This window comes from Numida meleagris, chromosome 5, assembly GCF_002078875.1.
Source record: "Numida meleagris isolate 19003 breed g44 Domestic line chromosome 5, NumMel1.0, whole genome shotgun sequence".
NCBI lineage: Eukaryota > Metazoa > Chordata > Aves > Galliformes > Numididae > Numida > Numida meleagris.
This window is the reverse complement of record NC_034413.1, coordinates 52,801,578-52,818,574: the sequence shown is the minus strand read 5'-3', so window position 1 is coordinate 52,818,574 and position 16,997 is coordinate 52,801,578. Positions and strand designations below refer to the sequence as shown.

Sequence of the window (16,997 nt, the reverse complement as noted above, 5' to 3'; positions counted from 1 at the left end):
CAGGAGAAAGAGATTTTAATAGCTTCAGACATTTCACAGCATAATGGTTCTAATTCATAGGGCTAACGTTATGCCCTCTCAATTTTATTTGTGCTTCATTTGCTCCAACATGTTTGTGTTTAAATACTTGCATTAATAACTAAAAAACTTAAATTCAGTCTTCTCTTTACTACTACTAAAAGTAGAATCTGAATAATTTAGTTTGACTAACAATGGAAACAAACACTGTTGTACAACTCTACATGTTACATTTGTCTCCTTTCAGTTGCTCTCTAGGCTGATAGTCTTTTCCACAGCTTTTCATGCATTTCTCTATCTTCCTTTTCAACCTTGATTTCAACTTTTGACTCCACATGTTTTGAATTAGCTATATCATCCTCAAATTTTTAAGGCATCACGACTGCCTGTCTACACAGAATAGATGAAAAGAAATCACTAGCCCTTTCTTCCCCACATTCACAATATCTTTGAGAACTGCTAATACCTCTTGTAACAGTTAAGCTTGAATGAAAGACTTAAATTAATGTAGAATGTATTAAACTCAGAATAGATTGTACCACTCAAACTGTCTACTCAGAAATGCAACTTACACTGCTGTGATGACTTTACATTTCAGGAATCATCTTTCACAACTTTTTTTTTTCATCTTTTTAAAGAGCAACACCCTTCAAGGCAGTAAATTTTTCCTCTGAACTGTTCTGTCTTAGTACATCTGCATTTCTTAAAAAAAAATTTAAATGTTAACAAACAACATTACAAGCCTCTCCATATAAATTTTACAAATCAAATGTAAGTGACAAGTTCTCTTTTCTTTCTGCCATCCAACACAGGGTACTCTTTGTTCCCACATTCAGCCCTCAAACAGAAAAAGCACCACGTCAGCTCACTCCGGTGGCCTTGCAGGTAAAGTCCTGCAGATGCACCTTTCAAACACTTTGATGTCAGATTTTTGCCTAGCCTAATTACACTTCAAACAGCCTGGGGTTTTGGAATGCTCAGGGAGGTGAAGCTGAACCTCTGCAAATTCCAATTCCATTCCCCCACACCAAGGAAGAAAGAAATTAAATTCGTAATTCAGCAAAGACCTTTGCTTATTTTTGTAAAACGCTCTAGGATACTGAAAAGTAGCTTTCTGCTAGCAATTACAATAGGAGAATGAAAATTAATTAAACTACAAAAAAAGTAGAATGGAGTCAAAGTTCTGCTATATTTCACACCTCTGCCCTAAGACATTTATTTTTGTCTTTATATACCCTTCAAGTAGCATTAATATTTAATACAAACTATTCAGATTTGGAAATTAATAATAACCAGACCACAGGAGCATCCACAGGTATTGCTGAAAGTAGTGCAAGATTTATCTTTAATCTTCAAGACTGTGCAACATCGAACATCTTTTATGCTACATGTCCATAAAGAAGACCACATTAGAGAAATAATAGATAGCATCAAAGAAAATACAGTACGAACTTAAGTCTGCACTCAATTCACATAACTGGAAGACTTCTGAACACAAAACTCAGAGGACTGAACTTAAAGCAACAGATTTGTTTCTCCACTGACAGTGACCGGACTGAGAAGTTTGACTCCCAATTCCTGATTATATAGGTTCATCAAAATTTACCAGAAACCCACTGACAGTAATAAAATAGCTGTTATTTTACAAAATAGCAGAAAATTATACTTTCAGCCCATCTCTCCCTAGGAATCCACTCATGTTTTAACATTACTGGATTGCAAATAGAATTCATTAGGAGGGTGGGCAGAATGGAAACAGAAGGAAAGCTTAACTTCAGTCTTCGTTTATTTTCTTCCGTAAGGCTCCCTGGACAAGCAGAGCCTAGCTCCACCTGAGATGGATGAGCTAAATATTCCATACTCACAGGAGCAGAACTTGGGAACAACCTATGCTCAGTGGGCTGTGAGTGAGTAGAAGTGGAACGCGGAATGTTGGGTACCAGAAGCTGTTATAAATGAATCTTGCTTGTGGGAATATATCCCAATGACTGCTTTTTAAAGTATTATTCATTGATTTACAACAACAAATACCTTAAAATTCAAGAACAAAAGTGAAAATTTTGTCTTTCACTATGGACTTTAAACTATGATGTTTCTCTATAGTAAGAGGTACAGCTTCCATTTCAAAATCAGTTGCCAAAAAGCACTTTTCTCTCAGTGCAAAAGTGAAGTCTGGAGATAGCTGTCTCTTCTGCTGTAAAACAGCAATGCCATTTAGATACAAGAAGAAATAGTAAACCGACAGTACCAAATTCTGCACTCTAAACGTATATTCTATGCTTTGTCTGCACGCTCTTGCACACAAAGACACTTGTCAACTACAATGCTTGCTAAAATTAAGGCATCAAAACTCATTTTAATAATGCTCACATGCAAACTCTTTTTAAGTATTCTTTTTAAGAATACTTAAAATAAGTGTACTCTATGTTAAACTATTTGCTTTCAGTTAATACAGTTATAAAAGGACTATAGATTCATTTTTGCTAATGCATCAACATAAATCCAGGAATTAAATTCAGTATTTTAATTTACTGAAACTAAACAGGGAAGCTTTCCTGCAAGGAAAAAAAGTTTCAACTCTCCTGCAGACATCAAGTTCAAAGGAATGACACTGTAAATGCCTCCTAGCAACGTTAAAGATATTCATAATCCTCATCCTCTCTACCTTGCTTTACCTTTTTTAATTGAAAAAGTAATGAATGTAAACAGTCTGATAGAAAATAGAAAACCTAATTTTATTTTTTTCAAGTGCAAACCTGAACAATAAAGAGAGCAAGCTCTGAATTTTCTGATAAGACCCATGCAGTCCTTTGGGGAAAAAAAATTGTTTAAGTTCTGATATTCAGAACAAAATAACTGTGGTCTCTACATTATAACTAGTCATTTTGGAAAAAAAATAAAGATATGCAATAGCTTTAAATTATTCACTAATCATCAATGTAAAAAAAAACCCATACTTAAAATTTAACATCATGACAGCTTCTTTTCTATCCGTGCCCACACTACGTATCACTGCCATCCTACAGTACTCTAAGCAAATTCAGAAAAACAGCAATGCCTGCCTTTGTAACCTTGATTCAGCTCACACACTATTCAAAAAGCAATAAGTAAACTCTTAAGATCTTCGTAGTCCTATAACAAGGCAGAAATAAGAAACAATCCCCTTAAGCAAGGGCTAATTCTAATAGACAGGATGAGATACTTCTTTCTACTGATAGTAAATATTCCTTATACTGAACAGTTTAAGTCACTATTAAATTTCCCACATTTCAGTGATATCTGATTCTCAGTTATTAATTTTTATTTGACGCATTCTTTAACCTCACTGTATACAAAGTACTTGCATTGGTGAGACTAACAAAAACTATTTCTAGTCCTTTTTTAGATAGTTAAGTCATTAACTGTCAGGCTAAATTCAAAGAAACTAGTATTTGTGGTATTGAAATATTAGCCCCCACAATATAAAAATGTATTTCAACTATATTACGTGTAAAGAACACGTTCTGCACTAAATTGGATAACCTTAACCAGTTGTCCTGACATTAGCTGTCTTAATCCACATAATTCAATTGTGATGGTGTCAGGTGGGTAAGTGAAGCAAGCACTGTGATCCCTAGGGAAGCACACACTTTAGAGCTCTCCGAAATCCCAGAAGCTTCTATTTCATGAATGGCACATTAAATATGCAAATCTGTTCTAACTGACCAAATGACAAGAAGAGGAAGAAGAACAAGCAAACACAGAAGTAAAAGACATCCCCCAATTACTTACAGAAGGAAGCATCCCAAGCATTTTTGTAAGAATGGGCCTTGCTAATGGCCCCGAGGGCTGCTGTAGAATAACAATTGGGAAACGAGGGTGTGATAGGGAGGGGGAGAAGATAGCCAAATAGGGAAGATCTTCGAGAATAGGAAGTATTTACAGCTACACAGTGCGAGGAAAATGGAGGAAGAAAAAAAAAAGCGTTCAAACAACTTAGGAGAGAACATGTACGGTGTATGCCATTGAGAAAATCTGACAGGTGCAGTAGCAGATGATAAAACCACCTTCTCAGGGAGCTATTCCCATATTGAGAGCTGTATTGTTTTTTAAATAAGTCTTCCGACCAACGTGCTGTTTGTTCTCAAAATTAAACCTCACGCTGAGATGGTGAGCTGCATTCATTTCAGTCATGCTCCCCTGAAAGCTGATTCACCGCAGTATGAGGAATCTGCCTCAGTAATAGCCTTACAGTCTGGCTTCTGACAGTGAAATCATGTCATTTGTATTTCTCTTACGCACTACTGTTAAGACAGAAAATTGCCATGCAACACGTAACACTTTACCAAATCATAAACCTTACTGGCATGTTATGCCATAAATTATTAAATGAAAAATGACACTTGTCATGCAAAAATGAACCATTTCCCCTTAGAGATAATAAATACAGTAAGCATACCGATCAAAAGCTATTTTTCCTTTTCACCACAGAACCCATATTCCTAACAAAATTCTTCACAACTTAAGCAGTACCATCCTATCTGCTGGGTCTCTTGGATAAAAAAGACATGTCAATCTGTGTCCCTAAGCTTCACACGGAACCCAGACATCATTCTGAACATCAGAAATAGTGACTGTGACTTGTCGGAGACTAAATATGTGAGAATATTTTGAGAAAAACAGAGGGACTGAAACGTCTGTGCAGAAGAGATACATTGTATGCGACAAGCATGTATTGTGCATAGACATTCTAACACTACTTACCGCTGTCAATGGCAGTAGTAACTACAGATACTGCTTCTGATGCATTGGTATTTGCGATGTTTCTCCTTCACTCTGAAGTAATGCAATTTCAGCTTGCAACTAATAGTTACAGCTGGTCACCCCCTCCTCAAGCTTCTCAAAAATGAAATTCCCTTCCAGAAAAGAAGGACCATGTGAACTAGAGCAGTTACATTGTCCAATACACTCTCACAGAATGCAGTTTTATCTTAATAGACCTGAAAATCAGTGACGAGAATTAAATAATCATTTTGAAATGTGGTATATTTTATTTTTTTATTTTTCATAAAAATATGTTCACCAAAATAGTAATACTAATGAATATCTCAAAGTAAAAAGTCAAAATCCTTGAGTTTATCAGAAGTGGATAAGTACAATAAATTTATCCTGTCATATGGAATCACAAATAACAGAAAAGGCATCACTTCTCTCCTAAGTTTCACAGTGGTAGCAGACCACAACAGAGGATCACAGAATGGGTGGTGTTGGAAGGGACCTTACAGACCACCCAGTCCCAACCCCCTGCTGCGGGCTGGTTGCCCCCCACCAGCTCAGGCTGCCCAGGGCCCCGTCCAACCTGGCCTTGAGCTCCTCCAGGGTTGGGGTACCCACAGCCCCTCCGGGCAGCCTGTGCCAGTTCTTCACTGCCCTCTGAGTAACAAATTTCCTCCTAATATCTAATCTAAATCACCCCTCTTTTAGTTTAAAGCCATTCCCCTTTATCCTCTCACTACACTCTCCTGGAGAAGGGTTCATCTCCAGCTTTCCCATAGGCTCCCTAAAGGCACTGGAAGGACACTAGAAGGTATGCCTGGAACCTCCTATTCACAAGGCTGAACAATCCCAGCTCTTTCAGCCTTTCTTCAGGGAAAAGGTGCTCCAGCCCTCTGACCTTGCATACACATTTGCAACCTTTAAATTGTAATCCCTTCCTCATAGCAATAGCTCCCATCAGTCTTTCCAAATGCCAGCTAGGAACAGGGCCCCAGCCACACCAAGTATACTGCTGGCCAAAAAGTCAGCATCTCTATGAAGAACATACAATGGCTGAGATTTTTCTCTTAGTGGGGCAACAATTGGAGTGTCTCTCTCTCCCTCTCTGCTACCTTATGAAATTTCTTGGGATTTAAGAGCCTGAGAATTCTTGACTCTATTAGAAAAGTTGAGTAGGCCAACAAGTTAGAAAGTATTGCACATCTAAAAAGAGAGCACTTGACTGCTAAAACATCTTTATTCAGGAAACCAAACTAGAAGCAGGGAAGAATGGTATCTGTTATCTAACAGGTAATAAGATCTTAGTATGGCTAAAGTACTTTGGCAAGATCAGAGCTTTCACTTCACTCTTAGTTATTATTTCACTAAATTTCACTGTTTGTCTTTTAGTTTCTTTCTTCCTCAAACAAATCAAAGAGATGCCCAAATTTCCAAAGGATTTAGGTTCAGTTTTAAAGTTTTACTTTTTACATTTGTACTATAAGATAATCATTTTAAAGTTCTCTCTGTGGCTAGCTTATTAAAAGTTCAAAACTGCAAAAATAATGGAGACTAATAAAATCATCATTTCTATATTTTCACTGTTAAATTGCCTTTTTTTTCAGTTGTCTGGTGGCCTTCTACGATGAAGTGACGGCATCGGTGGATGGGAGGAGGGCGATGGATGTCATCTACTTGGACTTCTCCAAAGCCTTTGACAGGGTCCCTCATCACATCCTTCTCTCTAAATTGGAGAGGTATGGATTTGAAGGATGGACTGTTCAGTGGGTTAAGAACTGGTTGGCTGGTCGCAGCCATAGGGTTGTGATAAATGGTTCTATGTCAGGGTGGAGGCCGGTCAACAGCGGTGTCCTCCAAGGCTCAGTCTTGGGACCGGTGCTCTTCAGCATCTTTATCAATGACATAGATGATGGAATCGAGTGCACCCTCAGCAAGTTTGCAGATGACACCAAGCTGAGCGGTGCAGTCAATACATTGGAAGGAAGGGAAGCCATCCAGAGGGACCTGGACAGGCTGGAGAAGTGGGCCCACGAGAACCTAATGAGGTTCAACAAGGCCAAGTGCAGGGTGCTGCACTTGGGCCAGGGCAATCCCAGGTATTTATACAACCTGGGGGAAGAAGTACTCGAAAGCAGCCCTGCGGAGAGGGACTTGGGGGTCCTGGTGGACAAGAAGCTGGACATGAGCCAGCAGTGTGCGCTGGCAGCCCGGAGGGCCAACTGTGTTCTGGGCTGCATTAAAAGAGGAGTGGTCAGCAGGGAGAGGGAGGTGGTGGTCCCCCTCTACTCGGCTCTTGTGAGGCCCCATCTGGAGTACTGTGTCCAGGCCTGGGGCCCCCAGCACAAGAAAGATGTGGAGCTCTTGGAACGAGTGCAGAGGAGGGAGACCAAGATGATCTGAGGGCTGGAGCACCTCTCCTATGAAGAAAGGTTGAGGGAACTGGGCTTGTTTAGTTTGGAGAAGAGAATGCTCTGGGGAGACCTCACTGTGGCCTTCCAATACTTGAAGGGAGCATATAAACAGGAGGGGGATCGATTTTTTGTGAGGGTGGATAGCGATAGGACAAGGGGGAATGGTTTTAAACTGAGACAGGGGAGATATTAGGAGGAAGTTTTTCACACAGAGGGTGGTGACGCACTGGAACAGGTTGCCCAGGGAGGTTGTGGATGCCCCGTCCCTGGAGGCATTCAAGGCCAGACTGGATGTGGCTCTGGGCAGCCTGGTCTAGTGGTTGGCGACCCTGCACTTGGCAGGGGGGTTGAGACTCGATGATCTTTGAGGTCCTTTTCAACCCAAGCTATCCTATGATTCTATGAATTACAATACAAATCTCGTGAAACACCACCACTTGTACTGCATTTGCCAAAGGAGCCTGGCTGTCATTGCTGCATCCTTTGCTGAGGCAAAGCTCCCAGTGAGGCAGATGGCAAGCCAGGGCCAGCAAGGCGACGGCATGATGGAGCAGCTATGTCTGAGACCCTATTCAGATCACCCTCTTGGTTCAGCCAACAGAAATTTGTCAAGACTCAGATTAATAACTAAGCAGGCTCAGTTTAATTACACCACTAAATATCTTTCACGTACTGCAAAGGTAACAAAAGGAATTTTAGTACTTTGGTGCATTTACAGAATATCAGGAACTAAAATTCACTTCCATTGAGAGTCAGTCAGGCTTTAAATTGTGTTCTGTGGCTTACTTCATGAATACACAGAGAAAAACTGCAAAGCTAACAGAACAGCTCCTGTACAGGTATGGAAGCCACCACAAACTGTCACTAGTTTCAGACACCAACTATAGTTAATTTCTTTCAAATGAAATGATTTAGAAACCTGCTGTACCTCTCAGTAGTAAAAATTGAGTTTTATTAATTCAGCTAGAAGGCCAATAAAAATTGCTGCAGCATTCCAAGTGCTTGGTTATCGTCCAACTCATTTATTGTACCGTAGGTTGAGAACAGCCCTACAATCTTGCACAGAAGTGAACACGTGAGCAGTCCCATTCAAGTCAAGCCATCTGTTTACACTAGACAACTTTACAAAAGAGTTTCCAGCAATGCTAACCATTATAGCCCTGATGGGACCATTCTTCTAACTAGCATGCTAGCCAACCATTTCCTAAATATCCTTACAGTAGCACTAAGCAGCGATTGCACAGCCAACTGAGCCAACCCACTGACTCATTCTACCATGGACAAAGGGTCTCTTTTTTCCCCTTTCCAAAACTGCTCCTTCTCCCACTCCATGCTGAGGTTCACTTGTTTTTCCAGCCTCGAGTGACTACCAGACTTCTCTCTGCATTGTCCTAATTCACTAAGCCATCAAAAAAGTACCCAATTCATGAGAGCCGGTTTAGTTTTCCAACAGATTTGTACGTGAAAGTCACTCACTGAGAGGTCTGATAAGAAGTTGTACTAACATAAAGTAAGCAGGAACACAGGCAGTAACACAAGAACATGTCATTGCAGGAGGGAGAGGAACAGAGTCTCCTGCTTCCAGTAGCAGTAGCCGTTAAATTGGCTCATCACCTCAGTAAAATCATACCCCTACTTGACTTGGTATGAGGGGCCCTGGTCAAATCTAAGTGGGGTATCCCACTACTGGTCCTGGGGAGGACTATTTTTCCATGCAGGCACTTCAATTCTGCAAACCCTATACTCCTTCAAACTAAACTAAACTAAACCAAACCCTCTGGTATGTTTATCTTAGTGCATGATGGTTTCTGAAGATGAAACCCATCACGCAGATTGTTAATGAGAAAACAGCAATTCCTGGGGTATCTTGAGTACTACAGGTCTTTGTTTTTAGTAAAGATGCTACAAAGCTTAACTAAAAACCCCATCCCTCACCTTGTTATACAAAAGTGTGAGACTGCAGTCATCAGCCACAGAAGTCCCTGTTGCAATGGACTCCCTTTCTTGGACTCTACACAACAGGATGTGGCATCATGACCTGCTTGCATGAGAAAATAACTGACAAACGCAGTGCTGATTTACAGTGTCTTCTGCTAAAGCTCTGACTTCTCGAGTGCAAAACAAAGGCAGTTTATTCATATTAAAAGCATAAAATATAACAGGGCATAAAGGAAGAACAATTTCAGTTAACTCTTTTATGCCATTTTGTTAATCCACAGCAAACTTTGTATCAGTGATCCTTAGATCTCTAATCCACTTCAAGCATTGCAAAACAAAGAAAACATTAAAAGGCTCAAAACCAACAGTAAAAGCTTATAGAACCTGCTAGAGGCAATCCATTCCATTAAACATTTCTATGCTTACTCATTAAACTTCATTTTCTTCAACTGTTCTAAAAATGTGCTGAGTTAAGGGAACAAAAAAAAAAAGTTAATAGAACATTACCATAAGAAAGTAGACTTCAAAGTGGATCTCAAGCAATAATAAGCTATTAAAAGAGATGTTTACTCTTCACTGAATCCTATTTTCCATCTCGAAGATCAGTACAACTCGGGGGTATTTTCTTTGAAATCAATGGAGCTGCACTGGCTTGACTGAGAAGAGCCCTCACTCTTTCTTCATCTAAAACAGTTTAAGATATTTTATGAACAAAGTACAGTTAAATTATATGCAGAAACACTTTAAAGTAATTTGAAAAAGAAGTCTGACTTTTATTTGCCACACTCAGTGTTAACTATTAAAAACACACCAACAAATTATCTGATTATCGTAGCTAATTAACCACAGTGACCTAATCTAGCATAAAAACATCAACGTCTCTTTATATACATGTCAATCTGTAGACCATTAATTAGAAGAGACCTTTATTGTTTTTCATCTGTGACACCTTCTAGAAAGTGTAATATACTTTTAAGCATCGAAAGTCCTATATGATTTCAGCACTTACTAAACAAAACTCTAAAAGAGGAGAAACAAACATTCCTGCTTAAAAAATGTGACAGTACAGAGAGATTCAAAGTGTCATGGTATCTGTCCATCTAAGATGTTTTCACAAGGTCTCAGAACAAGTTTTGTAGGAAGACTGAATTGCATATAATCCAATACCCCCACTGCTATAATGTCTGATTACTGCTTAATTAAAAATATGAGTATTAAGTAAGAAAAGTCTTGACAAATGAACCCTCAGTTTATGTACTAAATGTTGAGAAGTTAAAAGCAAACATCATTGTATTTCGATATGACAATAATCTAATGCTGCAAGAAGGCAAGAGGGAAAGGCTCCAAATTTCATATCAATCCAGGAAGCCCAAAAAGAAAATTAAAAAGCTTTAATGAAATTGCCTTCTACCTTTCCCCCAAATGAATCTTTGCTCATTTCCTGCAAAACACAAGGAAAGTAAATCTGGATTAAAGTGGGATTTCATTGCTCAAATTTCCAGTCAGCTCAATACATGAAAGAAGATTTTGGTTTGTCTTACAGGGAAATTGAAGCAATGCATGCATCACACATTTATCTTACCTAAAATCTCCTTAGATTCTCTGCCTCTGTGTCTCGACTTCTGTAGCTTAATCATTTACTGTAACTCTAGCATTCGGCATAGAACCTAAATCTAACCAGGTGTCATCCAATTACTGCCTTCAATTTTTAACTAAAATTTTGAGGGTTGTCCCATTCTTCACTTTAGCTGATTACTTAGCAAATTCCTGCTATGCTTTGTTGAACAGTATACAGAAAGAGTAAATTATTAAGAAAAGTCAAGGTATGTATTAAAAGAAGGCTACTTATTAAAAAGAGCCTTACCAAAAAAAAAATATGACTGTCAGCACACAGAACTATGACTCATTAATTAAAATGCCAGAAGATTACAATGTGTTTTATCAAGATACACTTCTAAATTTTCAGCCCTCAGGAAAATGTAAGTTCAGAAGTAGATAAACACCAAGATTTGCTCTTGATTTTTTGCAAATACATCACCAGGAGAAACCAAGAAAATAACCCTAGTGCACGAACATGATGAATGCTGCAGCCCATAGGTCATTTACAACACCTATTAAACCGTACATAGGGTTTGCATTGGCACAGTCATTTTATTTGCCATCCTTTCTTCCTTCTCATTATTCCCAAATTCTTAGTCCCTGAGGAAAGGCTCATTCAAGGTCTTGAAACAGTGGGTCTTGGCAGAGACATAATCTCACAGACAAGCTGTTCTGTCACTGAAACATACAAAGTGCCATACAACAGGGTACCAGCACTTACTCTGTCCTGTTGCCTACAGCAATGTCATTATACATCATTTTACAGACATCAAACAGATCTGAATTAAGATAGTGTCTGTAAACACACTGGATTATTAATCTGGAGATTGAACTCTTACAATACTTGATGGAAAAGCATGTTTCTCCATGTCATTCTTCTCTCTACTTTGATTTACCATACCTATTCTATTAATCACTGGCCTCACTTCATGTAACCATTCTTTGTGATTTATGAGATGATATCACACCATGCAGATTCAGTCTTAAAATAGGTCTTCATTTCCATAGACGAATAAAGATCTTTTAACAGCAACAAATTTTAGTCGCATTGATCTGAGCTGTATTTAAACCAACAATTTCTCATTGCAGAGATTTAAGATGTAAATCAAATTTGATACATTAACTTCCATGTTATGGCAAAGCTGAGCAAATCACATTTTGACAAGATGCCTAGAATTCAGATAACTGGTTTTCTTTTTAAAAAAAAAAAATTCTAAAAATGTATTCTGGACTTGATTACAACAGAAAACTTTTAAAAGTGTCAGGAAACTACGAATTATTGAAAAAAAAAAAAAGGAGCAAAAATACATCTTGGAAGTCAACCTAGTTGTGATCTTCTAGGCTCTTAGCTCACAACACAACACAAAAATTTAAAAAACTAGCATGTAGGAAATAAGAAAGACCACTAATAGGAATACTTAGGTTTCCAGCTACGTTTCCAAGAATTTGGAAATTTACACTAATATTATGATGACCTGTAAGGAAAATATAGCCTGGTTAAGAAATCGTTTATTTAATATGATTCACAGCAAAGTGAATCTGTCCTCCACACACAAAGAGTGCTAAAGAAATAAAAAGATCAATCAGAAGCAGAGAAGAGGGAGCGTTGAGTAGCAAACCTCAGTTTAGATGTAGTAAAACTGTAGTAAACTATACATTACAGTGAAGGTCTGGCCTTACAAAAGCAAATTAGTACTTTGCAATAAATTACAGCAAAGCCAAAGTTTCAGTGCAAGTGCAAGTATGTATAATTCTGAAAAAAAAGAAGGCTGGGACTGTTTTGCAACATGCACTAATTTATTAGTATTGATGACAAGAAACAGCACTAAAGTTAAAATATTTAATTATTGATTTGCATCATCTGTGTTGAAATACTTCATCAGGACCTAAGGAACACCAAAAAAAAAAAAAAAGGAAGTTTAATTAAACACACATGGGCTCCAGAGATAATAAATACAGTAAATTTAGAAAGAATGTTCTTAATATTTTAGATCTAGAGAGAAGGATTCTTTTTTATAAAGAAAACCAGGTTTTAATGAATGATTTGTATGTGATTTTCATACACATGAACAATGTCATAAAGAAACAAACAGTTCCTCTGGCCCTCAACAATTAAGAACAGAAAAATCTTCAACCACTTTCAGGTACTAAATCCTCCTCAACAGAAGTCCTGCAGGCCTTCCATGTTAGATAAGGTGAGGCCGATAACAGACAGTACGTGGAGCACTGCATGAGCGTACAGACCTGGTACGCTTTGGAGAAAGATTAAAGAACTCATTGTTCGCCTGAGAAGTTGCCCTAGTGAGCTCATGTGCCCTCTGCAAAGCTGCTGAGAGTGCAATAACCATCCAGCATCTGGGGTCTGTGGCTAGGAGCGTGAAGGCTTCCAGATTCCTCAAAACAAACATTAACATCAGTCCCATGATGCTCCTTCTAGGAGTTAGTCCTTTAGTTTTTCAGATTCCAGCTGCAACATTTGGTGACAAAAGCTACCTTAAGGGCAACGAGGCCTAGAGAGGCCTGCAGAACCAGGTCCCGTATAACCAGCCATACACGGGGCAGTATTTTTATTCAGCTTTTAAGCGCTATGTCGAAGTCTAGTAAATCCAGAATTAAATAAACTGGGGAAGAACTGTAATGTTATCATCTGAGCAAGTGACCAGGTAAAGCACATTCTAGAAACATCCAGCATATACTGGGAACACTCAGGTATTGCCAACCTCAAGCCTTCAGAATCATTATTGGGAGCATGTTTTAAAAATACTGAGGATTAGGCAAGATAATACAATTTTCCCCAATTTCCTTTTGAGCCTCAGATTTGTTTTTGTAATTCTCTTTTTTTTTTTTTTAATTTTTTTTTTAAATCAGAGTCTGCCATGATCTCAGGATTCAAGGAGCTCAGCTCAAGGATATCAAATACTTTGCAAGAACGATCACCCATGTGGCCAGGATTGCCATCCAGACGTTTTACTAAGATCGGTTACACTTCTACTAATACTACACAGCCTCATTTAAGGAGTTATTTATTTTACTTCCCTAAAAGGTGTTGTGGGGACGAATCAGGAAAATTCTGCATTTCTACTGCCTGCAGATTCATGTTCCAGACCCCGTGTCCCGCTCCCATCACACCATTTGCAGGGCATGTCCCAAACGGCTAAACGGTGGCTGAGGAGCAAGGAAGCACACTTTGAGGTTAGTACCGCAGCCCCCATTGCACCCAGCGTGCAGCAGCACACGGGATTAGCTGGCCGCCCAGTGTGACCTCCCTGCCAGGGCCTTTGCAGGGCTCCTGCTGCACATTAGCCATCTCCTCTTTCGCTGCTCCTAAGAGGGAGCTGCTAGCAGCAGTTGCTGCATAATTACTTGCTTGATTCTGTCTAAGGAGCTTAAGCTAAGAGTTGAGCAAGGCAAGCAGATTAACCATTTAGGCGCACACGCAGCGCACCAACACGCACAGCCGGCGACTCCCGACCCTACAGCCGGGCCCCGGGGCTCGCTGCAACCCCTCAGCCCCGCCGCAGCCGGGAGAGCCCGTCCGGCCCGCTCCCGGCAGCTCCGAGCGCCGGCCCGCGCCCAGTCACATGCCGCCGGTCGCCTAGCAACGGCAAAGCCCAGCCGCGGCGCTCCACCGCCCGGCTGAGAGCTGTGACCGGCACCGGCGGGGCCGCCCCCCGCGAGGGGCTGCAAGGCACGGCCGCCTCGGGCTACGTGCGAGACCCGCTGCCCGCCGACACCGGCGCTGGGCACGGCTCTGGAAGGCGCGCAGAAACACGCGCTTCGCTGGAGAGAAGGGAGCAGAGACCGCAAGGGACAAAATGAGAAGGCTCTGCGAGGTTCTGTCGGGTTTCATCTCAGGCACGCCGAGCGCAGACCGCGGTGCTGCACGGCCGAAGCGGCACCTCCGAGCGCAGCAGCGCGCTGCCGCACCGCACAGCCCCCAAAAAGTTTGTACAACGCAGAAAAGCCACCCTGGGATAACTTAGTACCGAGATAAGGGAAAGTAAAGAGCTGATGGGGATTGCAGGCTCCTTTATGGCAGAATGAACTCCCAACACACGGCCCTGGGGACAGCCAGCTCTCTGCTACCCTGCACCGGCTCCGCTGCCCCCGGCGCCGGCACTGGGCTCTTCTCACAGCCGCCCCGGGCAGCGGGAGCAGCGCTTACCTTGGCAACTGCCCTGCAAGATGCATGCAGCGAGCAACAGCAGCACTCCATAGGCAGCTGTTGCTCTTCCACCCGTCTGCTGCCGAGTTCCCATCTGGGCTGGGATGCTCCAGCTCTCTCCGGGCCGGCCGCTCCGCTCCGGGTACCGCTCCGCACAAGGAGCTCGGGATCTTTTTCCCTATCCCGCTAGTTGCAAAAGAAAGGCGCGCTCCCCTGTTGAGACATCGCGTTCTCTATAAACTCCCACCCTCCAGACATTGCATAAAGCTCTTTATACCCCGCGGCCCCGGAACTAGCATGAGAGAATGAGGCGCGGAGCTGGCCCTGCGGCCGCACTGCCCGCCCCTCCCTCCGCGGGGCAGCGGGCGCCGCGTCCCAGCCCGCAGCGCTGCGCCTTGGGGCAGAGCGGGGCACCGTACCCCTGCGAGCGGCGCGTGACCCTGCTTTTAGCATCCCAACGGCATGCTCCGACCAAGGGAAGCGTATCGGACAACTTGGAAATTCCCCGTTAGCAAATGCAAGGGATAACGTTTATAATTTGGTTATTATCGTTCCTCACAGAAGCGGTGCAAAAGGAAAAGTGCAAACAATATTACTCCTGCTCACTCTTAGGAGATAAAATCAGTTTGGTAAAGTCCTTCAGCTGAAAATGCTGAAGACACCAGCTGGACACCTTCCTCTGGTTCTAACTACAACACACTCGAGTCGCCTGCCTGTGTTTTATTGCTGCTGTTGCAGGAGTCACGTACCTACAAATGAAGCTGGAGCAGCGCAGGGGAGCACAGGGAAAGACACCCAGGTTCTTCAGGACGGAACATGGCCCTGGGAAAAGGGCACACATTTGGGATGCTTTCTGTGCAAGTTCAGAAGCATTACAGATAAACTAAGCGAAGTTAAATTACTTTGTTTCATACCGGTCAGGAGTTGGCTTCAGTGTAGAAAACTGAGATATGCCAAGCTGTTCCTTCCCATACGTGTGTTCACACAGATGTGCGCGTGAAAAAGAGACTGCTGTGCGTCTGCACAGTGGGAGGAAGATGGGTCTGTTTGTCTTGCAAAAAACTTTGTCAGACGAATTCTACCACCACCCTCATAAATTCTACATATCACTTCCGCTAGTTTCACATTGCGCTCATTACAATGGGTGCTTGCTAGCAACAGAATTTAAAGTGATATTGAAAAATAAACTCTTCTTTTTGCTTTGGATTGTAATTTCAGGTTGGGGCGGAGGGACTTGCATTACTCGTACAGAAGTTGCAGAGGAACTTGTTGTTTATTGGCAGGCTGAGATTTTTCTCCAGGTCCTGCAGGACGCTAATCCTCCTTACCCTTTCCTAAGGTTTTCTATCTATCGGGCTAAAAAAGGAAGCGGGGCGGGGGGGGAGGGGGGAAAGATGTGGAGCGTGGGCTTTTGCAAGGTTGTGATTTATGCAGGTTCGGGGCTGTTTGGTGTAGTGGTACGACACAGCACCGGGGTCAAGCCACAAGAAACACTGGGGGCAGATCAGAATATTCAATTAGCTTCCTGGCACCTCTGAATCACAAAGAGAGGATAAGATCTCTCCATCACAAGATCCAGAGCTGCCGGGGGAGGGGACCTGCCCCCTTCAAATCTCTCTGCTCCCTCCCACCCGCTCTCCTTTCACCGTAGGAGAACAGCGCTTGAAACATTCCTTTCTGCACGGAAGGACTTTTCCTATTGTTGTTTTCTTTGTGTTTCAGTGTTGCCAACTTACTGGAATTCTTGTCGTGGTTTCACAGCAAGGCTCAGTCTGACCAAACGGAACCAGCTGCGTTTGTGTATGGGGCCGCCGCCGCTTTAATCCCCCAACAACGCCGATGGGGAGGGACGGAAGGGATCCTCGGAGGGGCAGGGGCAGATCCGCTCAGTACAGATGGGTGCCTGAAAAGCCAACACACCAACACCGTCCTTAATTAGAAGGGGAGTTGTTTAAAGCTGCTCACACCCCAGCAGTACGCAGACAGGGCTTGAGAGCTGCAAACCCAGACTGGGAGCTACGTGCTCCCTAGGTCACTGCTTCTTTGGGTGGCCTGGATGCAAGGTTTGGGAGGCACCTGTTTCACACAGCTGGCACACAGAAAGCACACTC

At 42.0% G+C, this 16,997-nt stretch overlaps 1 protein-coding gene across 1 annotated transcript in view; it reads right to left on the bottom strand.

Moving 5' to 3' along the window:
- Positions 1–15,438, bottom strand: part of LRP2 (LDL receptor related protein 2) — a 120,041-nt gene extending 104,603 nt beyond the window's left edge. Inside the window, exon 1 of the mRNA XM_021400007.1 lies at positions 14,887–15,438. Coding sequence (XP_021255682.1) covers positions 14,887–14,980 — 94 coding nt within the window. The 5' untranslated portion in view covers positions 14,981–15,438. The remainder of the gene's footprint in view (positions 1–14,886) is intronic.